Here is a 20952-nt window from a genome sequence, read left to right as displayed (position 1 = left end):
GGTGCTGGAAGAGCACAGCAGTTCAGGCAGCACTACAGTCATACCAAGGCTGGGCATGTTCGATGTGACATTGATTTGCAACAATTGTTTCCTCTCTAACTGTTACAGTTTTTGAGTTTCTTCTCACGGCTCACCACCCAGAAGCTGCTGAATCAGGCTGGGGTGTGGTTTAGTGCCTACCACATGCCCTGCCAGAGATCCTGGTGTGGGTGACCATCCTGAGAGCAGTAGAATAAAATGCTGTGCATGTGAGAGAATGGAATACAAAGGCAATTCTCCCTCTCAACCTGAGAAAGCTCCTCGCACTATCACTGGCTAGCAATCGGAATTGAGTTCCCTGCCAGATTCTGTCTATCAAAGACATTGTGGACAGTGTGCTGCCTCAACTCCTTCTGTGGCAAATTTGACCCAGACCAAGCATACCATCTCTGTTTGATACCACACCAGTCACATATTCATCCAAGAAGCTAGACTTTTCTGCATTTCATAGAATCCCGAGAGTGTGAAAGCAGGCCATTTGACCCATTGAGTCTACACCAACCCTCCAAAGAGCATCCCACCCAGAACCCCACCCTATTATAATGGAAATAACCCCACATTTCCTATGCTAGCCCACCTAGTCTGCATGGGCTTGGGCACCACAGAGTGATTAAGCCTGGCTAATCCGCCTAATCTGCACATCTTTGGACTGTGGGAGGAAACCGGAGCACCCGGAGGAAACCCACACAGATACAGGGAGAGTGTGCAAACTCCACACAGATAGTTGCCTGAGGCTGGAATCGAACCCTGGTCTCTGGTGCTGTGCTGACCACTGAGCCAACCATTTCCGATATTATTGATGTCAGCTTTGGTTCAGGTGGTTACGTACAGTTCAGTGACTCGAGCACAGGATCTAGGCTGACACCCAAGTGCTGTCCTCAGGGAGTGCTGCACTATACAAGATGCTATTTTAACAGATTCCACAATTTTAGCTGTGAAATTTGTTCTTGTTTTGAAGCAGGGTTGGAGATGTGGGCTGTATGTTTATCGGGCAACAGTTAAATGTCAATCATAATGCTGTGGATCAGGAGATCTGGAGCTGAAATTTGGAGCTGACATGAGAGTGACTGTCCTTGCCATCAAGGCAGCCATGACCAAGTGTGGCATCAAGGAGTACTCAAACAATTGAAGTCTTTGCAAATCAGGGTAACTAGCTGGTGTCATAAATGATCCATGCAACCTAATGACCATGCGTTCAAACTCCAGCTTCTCAGTCCTTTGAGTACAGGAGTTGAGACATCATATTGAAATTATACAGGACATTGGTGAGGCCTCTACTGGAATACTGTGTGCAGCTCTGGTCTGGAGAGGGTTCAGAAAAGATTGACCAGGATGGTGCTTGGAATGAAGATTTTGAGACATAACAACAGACTGGAAAGGCTAAAACTTTATTCACTGGAGCGTAGAGGGTTGAGGTTTATAAAATCATGAGAGGCACAGTTAAGATGAATGACGAGGGTCTTTTCCCTAGGGGGTGGGGGAGTTCAAAACTCAAGGGCATATTTTGAAGGGGAAAGAAGAAATACTTGAAAAGGATGTGAGAGGCAACTTTTTCACACAGAGAGTTCTTCGTGTGTGGAATGAACTACCAAAGGAAATGATGGATTTCCTTTGGTACAGTTGCAAAAGACATTTGGATATGTTTATGAATAGTTAAGGTTTGGAGGGATATGGGCCAAGCGCAGGCAGGTGGGACTAGCTTAGTTTGGGAACATGGTCAGCATGGACTGAAGGGTCTGTTTCTATGCTGTCTGACTCTATGATTCAATAAATCTCTAATTTGCAGAATAGAGGGTGGAGAAACAGAAAACAAAATAAATTATAAAAGCAGTCACTCTGCTTTAAAGCCCATCTGTAATGTTAACTGGCCCAATAGTTAATGAAGGATGTGCTTGCATTGGAAGGGTTGGTCTAGAGACGGTTTACAAGAATGATCCTCGGGATAAAGGGCTTATCATATGAGACTGTGGGCCTGTTCTCCATGGAGTTTAGAAAGATGAGAGAGGGATCTGATTGAACCATATGGAATACTGAGAGGCCGGATGGTGTGGATGCGGAGGACATGTCTCCATTAGTAGGAGAGACTCGAATCTGAGGGCACAGCCTCAGAGTAAAGGGCCGATCCTTTAGAACTGAAATGAGGAAGCATTTCTTCAGCCAGACGGTAGTGACTCTGTGGAACTCATTGCCACAGAGGGCTTGGAGACCAAGCCATTGATGTGTATTTAAAACTGAGCTAGGAGGTTCTTGATTTGTAAGGGTATCAAGAGTTATGGGGAGAAGGGAGGAGAATAGGATTAGAAATATACCAGCCATGATTGAATAGCGAAGCAGACTTGATGGGCCGAATGGCCTAATTCTTTGCCTATATCTTATGTTCCTCTAGTTTTATCCTGATTTAATTTGACATGGACCTACTGGGAAACGCTGGCGTAGTGGTGATGTTACTGGACTAGTAATCCACAAGTAGAAAGTGAGGACTGCAGATGCGGGAGATCAGAGTCAAGAGTGTGGTGCTGGAAAAGCACAGCAGGTCAGGCGGCATCGAAGGAACAGGTGAATCAATATTTTGGGCATAAACCCTTCATCAGGAAATGTTGATTCTCCTGCTGCTTGGATGCTGCCTGACCTTCTGTGCTTTTCCAGCACCACACTCTCGTCTGATAATCCACAAGATCAGTTAGTAATTTTCTGCGAACGTGAGTTGTATCCTGCCACGGCAGATTAGGAAATTTGAATCCAGTTGATGTATGGAATAGAAAGCTGGCTGACCATGTAACCACTGTGGATTTTTGTAAAAACTCATCTGGTTCACTAAAGACCTTTCGGACATTAATGTGCTTACCCTGGTCTGGCCCACACGTGATTCCAGATCCATTACAAAGGGGTTGGTTAGGGATGGGAGATTAATGCTGGCCTAATCAGTAATCTACATCATGTGATTTTTCTTTTAAATTGCAAAGACATTCCATCCTAAGTACAACTTAGGAAAAGGTCCATCTTATCCTGGGGGCAACTCAGATGGATATTTAATGTAGCCTCCACTCTCAAATCCGGAGAGCTAATACAAAGAAGCTGTTTTTGCTATTTTGCTTAGATGTTACCATGAATAAATCATTCCGCTTCCACGGAAAATGGGTGAAACTATGCATGCAATATTAATGCTGTCATAACAATGAATATTATCAGACAGTCCTATGAAACTCTTGCACTGTGACCGAAGTTAATGCAGCAGAGTGAATTTTATGCAAAGGTATCAAGTACCGATCTTGCACTGTCTGACTTCAACCTAAGGGTGAGTGAAGCCCTTTGGATCCCATGTGTCAATTAGCATTTTATTCCATTTTTCATAGCGAGCAGGCTCATAAAGCCCTGGACAATTTCAAAATTGCTTAGTTTTTAAAAACTACGTCTCCACGTGTGGGTAAGTTTGACATTTATTGTCCTGAACAGATGGGAAGCCTTCCCTTTGAATCACTGACAGCTCATGCTTTGAAGGGGGTTATAGAGTCGTAGAGATATATAGCACAGAAAGAGACCCTTCGGTCCAACTCGTCCATGCCGACCAGATATCCTAACCTAATCAAGTCCCACCTGCCAGCACTTGGCCCATATCCTCTAAGTCCTTCCTATTCATGTACCCATCCAAATGCCTTTTAAATGTTGCAATTGTACCAGCCTTCACCACTTCGTCTGGCAGCTCATTCCATACACGTACCACCATCTGCATGAAAACATTGCCCTTAGGGCCCTTTTATATCTTTCCCCTCTAGTTCTGGACTCCCCCACCCTAGGGAAAAGACCATGTCTCTTTACCCTACCCATGCCCCTCATGATTTAATAAACCTCTACAAGGTCAACTCTCAGACTCCGAGGCTCCAGGGAAAACAGCCCCAGCCTATTCAGCCTCTCCCTGAAGCTCAAATTCTCCAAATCTGGTCACATCCTTGTCAATCTTTTCTGAACCCTTTCAAGTTTCACAACATCCTTCCGATGGAGACCCAGAATTGCACACAGCATTCCAAAAGCAGCCTAACCAATGTCCTGTACAGCTCCAACATAACATTTCAACTCCTGTACTCAACACTCTGACCAATAAAGGAAAGCATACCAAACGTCTTCTTCACTATCCTATTTACTTGTGACTTTACTTTCAAGGAGCTGTGAAGCTGCACTCCAAGGTCTCTTTGTTCAACAACACATTAAGAAGTGTATAAGTCCAAATTGCAGCACCTCGCATTTATCTAAATAAAACTCCATTTGCCACTTCTCAGCCCATCTGATCAAGATCCCATTGTAATCTGAGTTAACCTTCTTCGCTGTTCACTAAATCTCCAATTTTGGTGTCATCTGCAAAATTACTAACTAAACCTCCTATGTTCACATTCAAATAATTTTAGTTTAGATCAGAAGAGGTGTAAAGGAGGTTTATCAGAAGCATTCTGAAATCTTTTTCTTTATTCATTCACAGGATGAGGACGTTGCTGGCTAGGCAGCATTTATTGCCCGTCCCTAATTACTCAAAGGGCGATTAAGAGTCAACCACATTGCTGTGGGTCTGGAGTCATATGTAGGCCAGACCAGGTAAAGATGGCAGTTTCCTTCCCTAAATTTGACAGTAGTGACCCAGATGGATTTTTCCCAACAATGGACTCCTGGTCACCATTGAATTTCAGATTTGTTTAAAAATTTAATTCAAATTCCAGCATATGCTGTGATGAGAGTTGACCCGGACCCCCAGAATATTGTCTGCAACTCTGGATTAACAACAATAATACCACTAGACCATTGCCTCCCCATGAAAGGCTTAGGGAGATAGAGAGATCAATAGCAACCAATCTCAAGAAATGGAGGGCACAGATTTATGGTGACTGTCAAAAACACCCCTCACACCAGCAAGTGGCTACAATCTCCAATACACTTGCTGAAAACTCAGGGAAGAAAACAAACAAGCAAACACAGTGATACTTCGAAGTGAACATACTGGCCGTTTTGGAGCTGGACAAGTCAGACCAATATCATTCACAGTTTTTACTAATATTTCTTCCTGGGAAGTTAGAGGAGACAGTTTGAACTGTGGCTTTCAAATGGAATTGGATAAGTACCTGAGAGACATAAAGGGTTTGCAGGGCTAAGGGAAATGTGCAGGGAGTGTGAATAGATAAATTCTTGATGCAACATGTTATCCTACTGTCAGCTGGTCAGTAGCTTCCTTCCGTGCGCCAACATTTTGTCGTAGAGAAAATATTAACGTCCATTCTTAAGGAAGCAATAGAAAAGTTTGACATAATCAAACAGAGTCAACATGGTTTTGTGAAAGAGAAATCATATTTGATAAGTCTACGTGGAGTTCCTTGTAGCAGAGTTGTTAAAGGAGAACTGATCAATTTGATGTGCTTGGATTCAGTTAGAAAAGGTGCCGCATGAATGATTATTGCACAAACCAGGAGCTCATGATATTGGGAGTAATGTCCAAGCATGGATAAGAGATTGATTAATGCACAAAAGACAGAGAGTTGGGAATAATTGATTTTTCTGAAGGTTGCAGAAGCGTAATTAGTGGAGTGCCACAAGGAATAATCTGTGCCTTTGATTACTATCCATATTAACGACTTGGAAAAGAAACTGAGAATAAAATATTCAAATTTACCGATGATACAAAAATATATAAAATGGAGGCCATACAGAATCTGCAAGAGGTTCCAAATAGGTTGAGTGAGTGGGCAAAATCGTAGCAGATGCAGTTTAATGTTGGAAAACGTGAGGTCATTCACTTTGGTCGGAAGAATGAAAAGGCAGACAAGAGTACAGCGTAGAGTGATCTGGATTTTTCTTGAGCTTAAAATAGTAGCATCAATAGGAAGGCAACCTTTATCGCTGGGGGTTGGGAGTGATGCTGGAGCTTAAAAATAGAAATTTGCTCTTACAATTGTGCTGTGTTTTAGTGAGCTGCTGCCTGGAGTATGATGTGCAGTTTTGGTCCCTGTATTTAGGAAGAGATGGACGAACAGTTCAAAAGAGATCCATCAGCCTGAATCCTGGGATGAGGGGGTTGACTTATCAAGAACAGCTAAGCAGGTTTAGACCTTGATTTATCACAGTCTGAAAGATTGAGGGGTGATCTTATTGAAACATATGTGGTGGGTTAAGGGGGTTATGCATTGACATGTTTCTACTAGTTGGGGAATCTCAAGCCAGACTAAGGCAACACTCATTTAAAATTGAGATGCAAATGAATTTCTTCTCCCAGAGGGTAGTGAGTGTCTGGAATGTTCTATCCCAGAGATGCTAGCTCACTGGCTGTATTTAAAAGGGGTAGACAGATTTCTGAAATGTCAGGGAATTGAGGGCTATAAGAAGTGGTGGCCTGGAGCAGATCAGCCATCATATTATGGTATGGCAGGGCAGACTTGAGGGGTCGAGTGGCCTCCTCTCTCTCCTATTCATATATTCTTACGTAATCATTTCTATACCTCTAAGATTCCCAGTGACCAGAGTCAATTATGAGCAATCTGGATAGGAACTTTAAACTTTCTTTCCTGAAGTGCTTTAGTTGGGTTTTGCAATAATTTGACAGCGTCATGATCACTATTAGCAATTCCAGATCTTAAAAAAAAATCCAAATTGAAAACGTGTGTGGTAGGATTTGAACACTGGATTATTAGTTTTGTCAAGAACTGGATTGGCTGTGCTAACCTAATGGCATCTTTAGCACTTTCTTGACTCATCAGCAAGAAATGATTCCACACTAGCTGCTATGATGTTTGTAATCTTGAGCTGCAGTGATCATTAGAGAACCAGCGGAAATTATTTTAAGAAGATCTGAATGTATCTGTTCACAGAAATGTTTACAGTTTTTTCCCAATTCTTTATATAGTGTGAAAGATTTGACTAAATGTTTGAAGTAAGTCATCAGTCTAGAAACGCTCAGACAGAGGTGTTAAAATAAATATGAAGTAGGATTTGAATTACAAAAAGTGAACATGTTCAAAAATAACTTGTGTTTTGCATTGATGAAGCAGTGGCCCAGTGGTATTATCACTAGACTGTTAATCCAGAGACCCAGATAATGTTCTGGGGACCTGGGTTTGAATCCTGTCATGGTGGAATTTGAATTCAATAAAAATCTGGAACTAAGAGTTTAATGATGTCTATGAATTGGAGTGTTGAAAAAACCCATCTGGATCACTGATGTCCTTTAGGGAAAAAAGCTGTCATCCTTACCTGGTCTGGTCTACATGTCACTCCTGACCCGCAGCAAGGTGGTTGACTCTTAACTGCTAGATGAACAATAAATGCTGCATAGCCAGTGATGCCTGTGAATGAACAAAGGAAAAAAAAATACAGGATCTTTCTGGATATCCCAAAACACTTTGCAATGAATTTTGTACTTATTGAAGATTTCTCTCTGTTTGCAATATATAGGAAACATTGAAGACAAGTTCCTAAGGGTAGTTTCAGCTACTTGATCAATGACCTTCCATCTATCATGATGTCAGAAGTGAGGATATTTGCTGAAGATTGCACAATGTTCAGCACCGTTCACCTCTCCGCAGATACTGAAGCAGTCGGTGCCCAAAATACAGCGAAACATGGACAGTGTCCAAGTTTGGGTTGACAAATAGCAAGTGACATTTACACTACGCAAAGTACCAGGCAATGGCCATCTCCAATGAGAGGGAATCTGACCCTTGACATTCAGTGGTATTGCCGGCACTGAGCGCCCCACTATTAACATCCTGACGGTTACCCTTATCTAGAATCTGAAGTCGACTAACCATATGAGTACTGTAGCCATAAGAGCAGGTCAGAGGCTATGAAACTTGCAGTGAGTAACTCATCTCCTGATTGCCCACCATCGTCAATGCACTTGTTAGGTGTGTGACAGAACGTTCCATAATTGCCTGGATGAGTGCTGCTTAACAATAATAAACAGTATTGAACACCATATCCATTAATATTTGCTCCTCCACTACTAAGTGGCAGCAGTTCGTACTATTCATAAACTGCCCTGTAAAAGCTGATGAGGCTCCATAGACAGCACCTCCTAAACCAACAACCGCAGTTGTCTTGAAGGGCAAGAGCAGCAGATACATGGGAACACCAGCAATTGCAAGTTCCCCTTCAAGCCGCTCACCATCCTGACTTGGAAATAAACTGTTATTTTTTTCACTGTCACCAGGTCAAAATCCAAGCCGAAAACACACTCAGGTGGAACATGACATATCCAGCAGTCTGTGCATTGCACCTTTCATTTCCACAGCACCAGCCCCTGGAAATTTCACAGCCACTCTGACTGAACCCTCAGTAAAAGTTATAATCCTTCCTTACAGTAGCTGGCTCTCTTACAGTTTTGACAGCCCACACAATTTCAACTGCACACTTTGACACCATGTTCACGTGGTGCGTTTAATGGCTACAGTGAAATTGAAAGAAACTACATTAGATGTCACTTGCCTATGGCAAGGCAGAATATACAGTATACGAAAGCATTTCTCCGGACGATGGGGTCATGATATTTTAAGTCTAGTCTGCTTATCTTGAGTTGAGCTATGGTGTAAGGAGCTCAAATAATTCCTTTAAATCTCTGAGATGGGTTTACATCTCTCCGGATATGCAACAAAGGAACTTTTATTTTGCTCGTTGCAGGCAGTAACAAATCAGAAGTTCTCAATAAATAATTGGAATCAACCCAAACCAAACAAGCTGGGTTTTCTGAATTGTAACTCAAGTGGAGTGACAATATGATCAGAGTGGGAATAAATTTCCTTTCATTTGTAATCAAGCAAATTAGCAATACCATGTTCTGGTAATAGCTGTAAAATCAACCACGTTTCAAACTGCAATAAAGCTGCAGCGCAGAATATTAGATTAGATTAGATTACTTGCAGTGTGGAAACAGGCCCTTCGGCCCAACAAGTCCACACCGACCCGCCGAAGCGCAACCCACCCATACCCCTACATGTATCCCTTTTTACCTAACACTACAGGCAATTTAGCATGGCCAATTCACCTGGCCTGCACATCTTTGGACTGTGGGAGGAAACCGGAGCATCCGGAGGAAACCCACGCAGACACGGGGAGAATGTGCAAACTCCACACAGTCAGTCGCCTGAGTCGGGAATTGAACCCGGGTCTCTGGCGCTGTGAGGCAGCAGTGCTAACCACTTGTCAGATCCCAGCGTTAATGAACTGACTGAGCATCAACAGAACAAAAAACAACTTCCTAATAGATGCAAAAATAAATTAAAAGTGTGTAAGTAAGGAAATAAGGGAACACTCAGAAAAAGGACATCTATTATTATAATACTCCAATGAGCTAAGCAATTTTTCTACTTTGATTAAGAAGTGAGTAGGATGCAGATGACCAATCAAACATGTATCTACATAGAAAGCAGTCAGTATGCACAGGAGTTACAGAAAGACGCCACAAAATTGTGCAGAGTTTTATTTTTCTTTTGCCTCTGAGATGGGATCTGCACACTGCAGTGGAGAGCATTTTGCTGAGCGTGTTACGCGGAGGGTAGCCACGCTGGAAACGCAGCCTAAGCAAATCATGACGTCAATCAGCCAGCAATGCAGCGATCACACCAGTGGCACTACTCTCACGGACATGTTCCAGCTAACACTCTTGCTTAAACTCCACAAATGAACAAGTGTTCAGCAATGTGAAGGAGACACAAACTGCGTTATTGAAAGAGATCATCATCTACTTTCAGCCAATAGAGATAGAGATATTATGGAGGTCAGGCACTACTTATAAGTTTGTACATCTGGATTGCAGTTTGTATCTATGAGGTTACATATATGGAGGTGGAGATCAGAGTGTACAGGGTTATGTACAAGAAGTACAGTCTTTGTACAGGGTTAATTACATGAGTGCAGTCTGTGTGTACAGGGATAATTATAAATATTGCAGTCCATGTGTACAGGGATAATTATGATTATTGCAGTCCATGTATACAGGGTTAATTATATGAAGTGTGGTGTGGGTGGACAGGTTTAATTACATAGAGTGCAGTCATAGAGTCATACAGCAGAGAAACAGACCCTCTGCTCCAACTTATCTCTGCCGCCCAAGTTTACCAAAATAAACCAGTCCCACTTGCATGCATTTGGCTCACATTCCTTGAAACCTTTCCAATTCATTTCCTATTTCTGTCCAAATGTCTTTTAAATATTGTATCTTTACCAGCATCAGGGTTCATTATATGGAGTGTAGTCCATGTGTACAGGGTTCATTACATGTGATTCATTCCTGATGAAGGGCTTTTGCCTTAAACACCAATTTGCCTGCTCCTTGGAATCTGCCTGACCTGCTGTGCTTTTCCAGCACCACTCTAATCTAGACTCAGGGTTTATTATATGGAGTGTAGTCCGTGTGTTCAGGGTTAATTACAAGGAGAGCAGTCCATGTGTACACGGTTAATTACATGGAGAGCAGTCCATGTGTACAGGGTTAATTACATGGAGAGCAGTCTGTGTGTACATGGTTAATTACAGGGAAGGCAGTATGTGTGTACAGGGTTAATTACATGGAGAGCAGTCCATATGTACAGGGTTAATTACAGGGAAGGCAGTTTGTGTATACAGGGTTAATTACATGGAGTGCAGTCCATGTGTATAGGGTTAATTACATGGAGAGCAGTCTGTGTGTACTGAGTTAATTATGTGGAGAGCAGTACATATATACAGGGTTAATTACAGGGAAGGCAGTCTGTGTGTACATGGTTAATTACAGGGAATGCAGTCTGTGTGTACATGGTTAATTACAGGGAATGCAGTCTGTGTGTACAGGGTTAATTACATGGAGAGCAGTCTGTGCGTACAGGGTTAATTACATGGAGAGCAGTCCGTGTGTACAGGGTTAATTACAGGGAAGGCACTCTATGTGTACATGGTTAATTACAGGGAATGCAGTCTGTGTGTACAGGGTTAATTACATGGAGGGCAGTCCGTTTGTACAGGGTTAATTACATGGAGCGCAATCCATGTGTACAGGGTTAATTACATGAAGTGCAGTCAGTGTGTACAGGGTGAATTACGTGGAGAGCAGTCCATGTGTACAAGTTTATTACATGGAGTGCAGTCGGTGTGTACAGGGTTAATTACGTAGAGTGCAGTCCGTGTGTACAGGGTTAATTACGTGGAGCGCAGTCCGTGTGTACTGGGTTAATTACGTGGAGTGCAGTCTGTGTGTATAGGGTTAATTATGAGGTGAGCAGTCTGTGTTTACAAGGTTAATTACGTGGAGTGCAGTCCATGTGCACACGGTTAATTACATGGAGTGCAGTCTGTGTGTACAGGGTTAATTACATAAAGTGCAGTCAGTGTGTACAGGGTTAATTACATGGAGAGCAGTCTGTGTGTGCAGGGTGAATTACGTGGAGAGCAGTCCATGTGTACAAGGTTAATTACATGGGGCACACACTGTGTGTACAGGTTAATTACATGGATTGCAGTCTGTGTGTACAGGGTTAATTATGTTGCATGCACTCCGTGTGTGCAGAGTTAATTACATGGAGTGTTCTCAGTGTGTACATGGTTAATTACGTGGAGTGCACTCCGTGTGTACAGGGTTAATTATGAGGAGTGCCGTCTGTGTGTACCGGATTACTTACTTGGAGTGCAGTCCATGTGTACAGGGTTAATGGCATTGTGAGTTGTCCATGTGTACAGGGTTAATTACGTGCAGAGCTGTCCATGTGTACAGGGTTAATGGCATTGTGAGTTGTCCATGTGTACAGGGTTAATTTTGTGGAGAGCAGTCCATGTGTAAAGGGTTAATGACATTGAGAGTTGTTCATATGTACAGGGTTAATTACGTGGAGAGCAGTCCATGTGTACAGAGTTAATTACATGGAATGCAGTTCGTGTGTACAGGGTTAATGACATTGAGAGTTGTCCATGTGTACAGGGTTAATTACGTGGAGAGCAGTCCGTGTGTACAGGGTTAATTACGTGGAGTGCAGTCCGTGTGTACAGGGTTAATAACATTGAGAGTTGTCCATGTGTACAGGGTTAACTACATGGAGCACAGTCCGTGTGTGCAGGGTTAATGACATTGTGAGTTGTCCATGTGTACAGGGTTAATTACGTGGAGAGCAATCTGTGTGCACAGGCCTATAAGACCATAAGACCATAAGACATAGGAGTGGAAGTAAGGCCATTCGGCCCATCGAGTCCACTCCGCCATTCAATCATGGCTGATGCGCATTTCAGCTCCACTTACCAGCGTTCTCCCCATAGCCCTTAATTCCTCTAGACAACAAGAACCTATCAATCTCGGCCTTGAAGACACTTAGCTTCCCGGCTTCCACTGCACTCCGTGGCAATGAATTCCACAGGCCCACCACTCTCTGGCTGAAGAAATGTCTCTGCATTTCTGTTCTGAAATGACCCCCTCTAATTCTAAGGCTGTGTCCACGGGTCCTAGTCTCCTCGCCTAACAGAAACAATTTCCTAGCATCCACCTTTTCAAAGCCATGTATTATTTTGTACGTCTCTATTAGATCTCCCCTTAATCTTCTAAACTCCAACGAATACAATCCCAGTATCCTCAGCCGTTCCTCATATGCTAGACCTGTCATTCCAGGGATCATCCGTGTGAATCTCCGCTGGACACGTTCCAGTGCCAGTATGTCCTTCCTGAGGTGTGGGGACCAAAACTGGACACAGTACTCCAAATGGGGCCTAACCAGAGCTTTATAAAGTCTTAGTAGTACATCTCTACTTTTATATTCCAACCCTCTTGAGATAAGAGACAACATTGCATTCGCTTTCTTAATCACAGACTCAACCTGCATGTTTACCTTTAGAGAATCCTGGACTAGCACTCCCAGATCCCTTTGTGCTTTGGCTTTATTAATTTTCTCACCATTTAGAAAGTAGTCCATGCTTTTATTCTTTTTGCCAAAGTGCAAGACCTCGCACTTGCTCACGTTAAATTCCATCAGCCATTTCCTGGACCACTCTCCCAACCTGTCTAGATCCTTCTGTAGCCTCCCCGCTTCCTCAGTACTACCTGCCTGTCCACCTAACTTCGTATCATCGGCAAACTTCGCTAGAACGCCCCCGGTTCCCTCATCCAAATCATTAATATATAATGCGAACAGCTGTGGCCCCAGCACCGAACCCTGCGGGACACCGCTCGTCACCGGCTGCCATTCTGAAAAAGAACCTTTTATCCCAACTCTCTGCCTTCTGTTAGACAGCCAATCCTCAATCCATCCCAGCAGCTCACCTCGAACACCATGGGCCCTCACCTTGCTCAGCAGCCTCCCGTGTGGCACCTTATCAAAGGCCTTTTGAAAGTCTAGATAGACCACATCCACTGGGTTTCCCTGGTCTAACCTACTTGTTACCTCTTCAAAAAATTCCAACAGGTTTGTCAGGCATGACCTCCCTTTACTAAATCCATGTTGACTTGTTCTAATCAGACTCTGCTCTTCCATGAATTTAGAAACCTCATCCTTAATGATGGATTCTAGAATTTTACCAACAACCGAGGTTAAGCTGATTGGCCTATAATTTTCCATCTTTTGCCTTGATCCTTTCTTGAACAAGGGGGTTACTACAGCCATCTTCCAATCATCCGGGACCTTTCCTGACTCCAGTGACTCTTGAAAGGCCTAATTATGTAAACCAAGATTTGTGTGTACAGATCGTATACATGGAGTGCAGTGTGTCCAAAACAAAGATAGTAATTGCTGGAAAACCTCAGCAAGTCTGGCAGCATATGTGAAGAGAAATTAGAGTTAACATTTTGGGTCCAGTGACCTTTTCTCAGTACACAGTGTGAGAGCAGTGTCTGTATGGGATGCATAGAAAGAGTATAACTGTACTCTGTTTTGTCATTTAAGGAATAGTAACCAGTACACACACTGCAAGTTCCTATGCGGAGCAATGTAATAATGACCAGGCAATCTGGTTTTGTTTTGAATAAGGGATACATTTTGGCCAGGGCATGGGAAGAACGTGCCTGCTCTTCTTCAAAATAGGGGTCTCTCGTATCCAATTGACAACGCGACTGTGTCTTGGTTCCTATCAACAAACTATTGATGCCAGCATTTCAGAACTCCCCAAGATCGCCACCTGGTGTCAGGCTGGATTAAGTGACCAAGACCCCAGAGTAGGCATTAAATCAATGATCTTTGGACTGGGTGCACAATAATTACTAACTGATGGGAATTGTGACTCACACCAAAGATAATAAGTGGGAGAGGAGATTCTCACTTGCCCTACTTTTCACCCTCCGCAACTCTGAACCCTTCCCCCTACTGACCCAGACCTGTCCAGATAAATTGGCAGGATCAACTCAGATTGCTGGTCAGAATTGGCATTGTGATAGGAAGGGAAATGAGGTGTTAGCACCAGTGAGAAATCAGGTCAGTGCAGCATTCTCAATATCTCTTTCTGGCGGCAATTTGGAGTGAGAATCCAGCCCTCAGTTTCCAACAGCAGTTTAAAGCCATATTAAGGGCCTACTCTAGCTCCATATTCTTAGATGAACGTAACCTAAGAGGTACTGCACAGATGTGTCAACCTTTCTAATACGGAAACCAATGACTTGTTTGCATTTAGTGTTTGAAGCAAGTACATTGGCTGCTCAGTAATGTGATAGGATTTTTCCAAAAATGTCAGTGGGGAGCAGATGACAGCAACTCTCCAGCCACTTAATGACTCCATGTGATTTATGGTAAATCTGTGGTTTAACGCAAATACCAGTTTCCATCTGTCCGTTCTGGAGCCTTTCCCCATCCAGAAACCAATCCCGCACTGGGGAAAGACCTTGTTGTGGTTCTGTTCGCCGAGCTGGGAATTTGTGTTGCAGACGTTTCGTCCCCTGTCTAGGTGACATCCTCAGTGCTTGGGCCCAGCTCCTGTTTGTTATAAAGAAACCTACTCAAATCATCCAATTCATAAACATAGGGCAGGGGCGACAGTAACAAAAATATCAAAAAAAGGAGGAAAATACAAAGGGGTTACTTTATAAAAAATGGTTTTGGAAGGGGAGGTATTGCATTTCAACCCCGGCGGTGCTCAACTATTACCAAGGAGATCCAGGCACAGATGTAACCATGGAACAGAGGCAGACAGTCAACGATTGTGACATCAAGAACACTGCTCTTTTTTGCTCTGAAGAAACCCATCAGTAAATTTACCAAACCTTGATGAAGGGCTTTTGCCCGAAACGTCAACTCCCGCTCCTCAAATGCTGCCTGACCTGTTATGCTTTTCCAGCACCACACTCTCGATTCTAATCTCCAGCATCTGGAGTCCTCACTTTCTCCAAATTTACCAAACGGCCAATGAACAAATTGCAAGCACTGCACACTCAGCGCCAGCTCTTGGCTTGTTTGTAAAATAGACCCAAGACCAATTTATCAATTCAACTGATGAACAAATTACAAATACAGCCCACCAGAGGCAGTGAAAGACTCAGCTCTGCTTTCATCGACCTGTTCGGACATGAGGAAAAATGTTATTTGGCAGCAAGATGTTGCAATCTGAAATGCAATACCTGCAAAGAGAGTGAACAAAATTTCAATAAAAACAGCCAAAGAGTATTGGACAAATACTGTGGAGAATGAGCAGGAGGCTGAAATTAATTAGATAACTATTTTTTCAAAAAAACCAGCATGGTCACAATAGATAAGATGGCCTCCTTCTCTGCTGCATCATCCTTTGATACCAATTTGGAACACAGTGAATTGATAACGTTTAGGAGCCTATACCTGCTTGATAATTGCATGGCATGTAAAGGGCTCCTGTAAAAGGGGCTTGTTAACTTTTTATTCCCTCTGTAGGCCAGACAAGTCTCAGGTTTTTTTGTTTAAATGTTTATTCATGCATGCAGAGGAGCTGTACACATCACAAGATGGCATACATTTATGAACCTTTATTACAATATCAAAGGCTTATACTATTGCTGCCAATAGCAAGATTCCAATCAGAAATTAGGTGAGTTGTGTCATTAAACAAGGATTTGTGACAATTTTGGCATCTCAACTCTATCTAGTGAGAATCTCTCCAAGTTGATTGTGAAAAACAGAAAAGATGGAATGAAAATATTTCAACATCAAGATGATTTCATAGATTTGTTGTTCGATTCATGACATAAGCCATGTCATTCAGACCTCTATAAGATCCCACCCAATGCGTTTATTGTGTCCCATTCAAATTACCTAAAATTGAGAATTCCTTTGTGATGACCAACCAGATCATGCATCTTAACCCAAGAAAGAAAGAAAGACTTGCACTTATTAGGCATTTTTCATAATCTCAGGTATCATAAAGCACTTTAAAGTCAATGACATACCAATTTTTTTATGTTTCCAGATTTCCATACATTTAATGGAAAATAATTATTGAAAACATTTGCATTTCATTGATTTGTTCAATAGTGTATTACTTTATGACTTATGTTTCTCTCTCTCTTCTCATACACACACCTACAGTCAGTTCTGCTATAATGCGATAGTTCTGTTCTCACGCAATCCCGTGTTGTAAGAAAATTGCCTAATAGCAGCACCATTTTAACTAATGAGGCCAGAATCGCGTTATAACCAATGCGCACTTTAAAACTTTGCACTTTAGAAACAGTGTCCCCAACTTGTCAATCGTGTTATAGTGAATTTGTGTTAATGGAACACACATTATAACAGAACGTCCTGTATATATATTCGATATATAAAACCTACACACCAGGTGAAGGGTAGAAAGAATGAGTGTTGACAGGTTGGTTAAAAAAGCTTTTGCTACACTTACCATCATTGCTCAGTCCTTTGAGTAGAGAAGTTAGGAAGTCATGTTGAGGTTGTACAGGACATTGATGAGGCCTCTTCTGGAATACTGTGTGCAGTGCTGGTCACCCAGTTATTATTAAGCTGGAGAAGGTTCAGAAGAGGTTTACCAGGATGTTACCAGGTATGGAAGATTTGAGTTAGAAAGAAAGGCTGGGATATTTTTCACTGCAGCGAAGGAGATTGAGAGGCGACCTTATAGAAGATTTTAAGATAATGACAAGTAGAGATAGAGTGAATGGTATTTGTCTTTTCCCTAGGATGAGGTAATTTCAAGACGAGAGGGCACATTTTTAAGGTGAGAGGAGACAGATTTAAAAAAGACATGGGGGCAAAGTTTTTACACAGTGAGCGGTTTGCATGTGGAATGAACTTCCTGAGGAAGTGGTGGATGTGGGTATAATTACAACATTTAAAAGATGTTTGGATAAGTGCACGAATAGGAAAGGTTTGGAGAGATATAGGCCAGCAGCAGGCAGATTAAACTAGTTTAGCTTGGGAATAGGTTCAGCATGGACTGGTTGGACCAAAGAGTCTGTTTCCCTTCTGTATGACTCTATGACTCTGTTGTAGATATATCTACACCCCGTTCACAATAACACCGAGCAAGGAAGGCCAGTGGGATGGGTGCATATCTAGATAGGTCAAGTTTCACTTCAAAAATGCTGAATTAAATTTTATAAAACCTTTAGAACTAACTCGACCTTTTCTTTCCCCTTTAGAAGTTTTTGAGTTGGAGCTGAATGAGAAGGTGCAAAATGCTACAGAGAGAATGCAAATGCCCAAAATAGAATTCCAGGATGTTCAGATAAAGGATTATTGTAAGTATCTGCACCTTCTATTCATTGCCAATCAATAAATGTTCTATCTATCAATATCCTCATCATCCTGAGCTATTTAGTTGAAAAGGTTTTTATTGGATTATATATGCTTATAGTTTCTGTTGGCCACTCAATGTAAAATGTCCAATAAAATATTAATGTTTAACTATTTTGCACCTCAGTCACATGCACACTAATACTGGAAGATTATAACTTTGCATCACCTTCCATATGGGTCCATAATAATTGAAAAGTGTGTCTGGGGTTTTGTTTGTATTTTGTTATGACCAGGCAAGAGGGTTAAACAGACTCCCATTATCTTAAACCAAAAGAGAAAATGCTGGAAAATCTCAGCAGGTCTGGTAGCATCTGTAAGGAGACAAAAGAGCTGACTTTTCGAGTCTAACTGACCCTTTGTCGAAGCTGAGAAAAGGGGAGAAATAGGGAGGTATTTATACGAGGCTGAGAGAAGGTGAGTCATGTCTCCAGAAGCAAAGGTAGCAATAAAGAGGTGACAATGACAGTGCATAGAGAGATTATAGGGAGATTAGGAGCTGTGAATGACCAAGGCTGAAGCCAGTGTTGTGTGACAAAATATGTGGGAGATGGGGGGGCGGTGGGCGGTGGGCGGTGGGCGGTGGGGAGGAGGGGTGAAGCACAGGCAAAATGGAAAACCGGGGAGAAGGATAGCAAAGGGAGAAGAGGAGAGGAAAGGGGTGATGTGAGAATGGGGAATGAGAGAAAGACAATCAAGAAATAAGAGGCACAGAACAGTGAAAAACAATATTAAGAAAGTATAAATAAAATAAATGAAATAAAATTATCTGAAGTTGTTGAATTCAATGTTGAGACCGGCAGGCTGTAATGTGCCTAGTCGGAAGATGAGATGCTGTTCCTCCAGTTTGCGTTGAGCTTCACTGGAACATTGCAGCAGGCCAAGGACAGACATGTGGGCATGGGAGCAGGATTGTGTGTTCAAGTGGCAAGCCACAGGAAGGTCCGGGTCCTGATTGTGTACAGACCGAAGGTGCTCAGCAAAGCGATCACCCAGTCGGTGTTTTGTCTCTCCGATGTAGAGGAGATCACATTGGTCTATTGCATTCGTTGCTCCCAAATTGAAAAAGGTACAAGTGAAACACTGCTTAATCTGAAATGAATGTCTGGGGCCTCGGATGGTGAGCATGGAAGAGGTAAAGGGGCAGGTGTTGCAACTTCTGCGATTGCATGGGAAGGTGCCGTGTGTGATGGGAGAGGTGTTAGGTGTGATGGAGGAGCAGACCTGGTTGTCCTGGAGAGAACGATCTCTGCAGAATGCAGACGGGGGAGGGAAGGGAAGATGTGTTTAGTGGTGCTACCAGACCTGCTGAGATTTTCTAGCATTTTCTCTTTTGGTTTCAGATTCCAGCATCCGCTGTAATTTGCTTTTATCCCATTATCTTAACCTTCTCAGTTAGTTGCAATGGAGTTTTAAGTTCTTTTTAATACCTTGTGCAGAATTAAAATTTGGTTAATTAATTTGTACTGTAAGAATTAAGAAGCTAACACAAGACTTTCTTGAGTTAAAGAACAAGTTTATTTCCTGCTACTGTCAAGAAAACAACAAAGACGTGGCCTCAAGCAGAAGGTTTTCTGTGCGGTCACTTACAAGCACATGCAGATACTTAGTTAAAAGGAGAAAGTATCCAAGATGGATGAGACAAAAGGATACTTAGTTTTGAGTCCATTTAATGTCTTTGAGGTGGAAGGCTTTAAACTAAGACAATGGGTGATTTCTTGGTCATCAGCAGTAGTGCATATTGCAATTGTTTTTTTTTTCATTTTTGGTACTCTCTGGCTTGTTCTCAGTAAGTAGTGTCAAATTCAGAAAGATTTCTTCTTAAGGGAGAGAGACACTTCAGAATCTCTTTTCAGTTTTGACCCTTAAATCCATCTCCCCTTTGTCTACCAACAAGCCCCCGGAATAACAGTTTGTACTTTTACCTAGTTTGTATTCTGTGTCCACTGAGTTTATGTTTTCAGGCTTCACAATTGGAGGCAGTGTTTCATCTGTAACATGTAAAAATTCTCATAATAGTGTAAAGCGAACAGAAAGTGAGGATCTTTTCACATCACACGAAGAAGGGGTGTGGGAGAGGGGGCTGGGTGGAGGTGGCTGGAGTTGGTGGTGGTGGCTGGTTTTCACTGCCCCATCAGGAAAATGTTAATTTCAGCTGAAACTGATTTTAATGTAATCCATGTTAGCTTCATGAAATTTGGAGAGAACCTGTGTGGGTCAGGTGATGCCTGTGGCCATTTAAAGTCAGTGCTTTGTTCGCTTTATAAAAAAAACCATCACAGTCCTTGAAAGCCCCAGGTATTAAATCGATCTAAGGAATTTGAAGATCTCTAGGCAGCAGTTTATACCATTGTAATGATATATAAACTGAATAATTTAATTTTTGCTCTCCAGTTTTGTGCTTTGCTGCTCGTTTCTCACTGACCTATATGAATTCAGGAGTCAGAGGATGCACACCAAGTAGTTAGCAACTTGTTATTGCTTTTTCCCATTGTGAACACAGACTCTGTGTTTCCGTACACATTTCGTAGATCAGAGAAATTCTGCAGGTAGTTATGAGCATATCAGTGTAGTTGAAATGTAAGATATCTTGGTGATACAGTAAACTCAGAAATTCATTGATTAAATTACTGATCCTGATACAGCCTACTGATTTGATAATCTCTTTGGTCTTATAGACAGTCACTCTGAGGGATTAATAATGGAAAATAAGGAGATGAATTGAACATATATTTTGCATTGATCTTCATTGTGGAAGATGCATGAAACATCCCGGAAAGAGCTGTAAATTAGGAAATGAAAGAGGAGGAAATCAATTTATTACAATCACCAGAGAAGTGGTACTGAGCAAATTGTTGGAGCTGTTATAGAGTCCTAGAGTCATACAGCATGGAAACAGACCCTTCCATCTGACCAGTCCATGCCAAGCTAAACTAGACCTGCCTGCCTGCCTGCTCCTGGCCCATATCTCTCCAAACCTTTCCAATTCATGCACTTATCTAAATGTCTTTTAAATGTTGTAATTGTATCCATATCCACCAGTTCCTCAGGAAGTTCATTCCACACGTGAACCACCCTCTGTGTAAAAACAATTTTTCTCCTCATGTCTTTTTTGAAACTCTATCCTCTCATCTTAAAATGTGCCCCCCTCGTCTTGCAATCCCCCATCCTAGGGAAAAGACAATTGCCATTATCACTATCTGTACCTCTCATTATGCAACATAAGCCTAAC

At 42.2% G+C, this 20952-nt stretch overlaps 1 protein-coding gene across 6 annotated transcripts in view; it reads left to right on the top strand.

Moving 5' to 3' along the window:
• The window catches only part of dpp6a (dipeptidyl-peptidase 6a), a 1516786-nt gene that overhangs the window by 1448208 nt on the left and 47626 nt on the right, over positions 1 to 20952 (top strand). For all 6 annotated transcript variants that reach the window (XM_072576237.1, XM_072576239.1, XM_072576236.1 and 3 more), the window contains one exon: positions 17567 to 17665. In XM_072576237.1, the coding sequence (XP_072432338.1) occupies positions 17567 to 17665 (99 nt within the window). The remainder of the gene's footprint in view (positions 1 to 17566; positions 17666 to 20952) is intronic.

Source organism: Chiloscyllium punctatum, chromosome 8 (assembly GCF_047496795.1).
Source record: "Chiloscyllium punctatum isolate Juve2018m chromosome 8, sChiPun1.3, whole genome shotgun sequence".
Lineage (NCBI taxonomy): Eukaryota > Metazoa > Chordata > Chondrichthyes > Orectolobiformes > Hemiscylliidae > Chiloscyllium > Chiloscyllium punctatum.
Note: the sequence above shows the minus strand (reverse complement) of the source record. Positions and strands in the feature narration are given on the sequence as shown.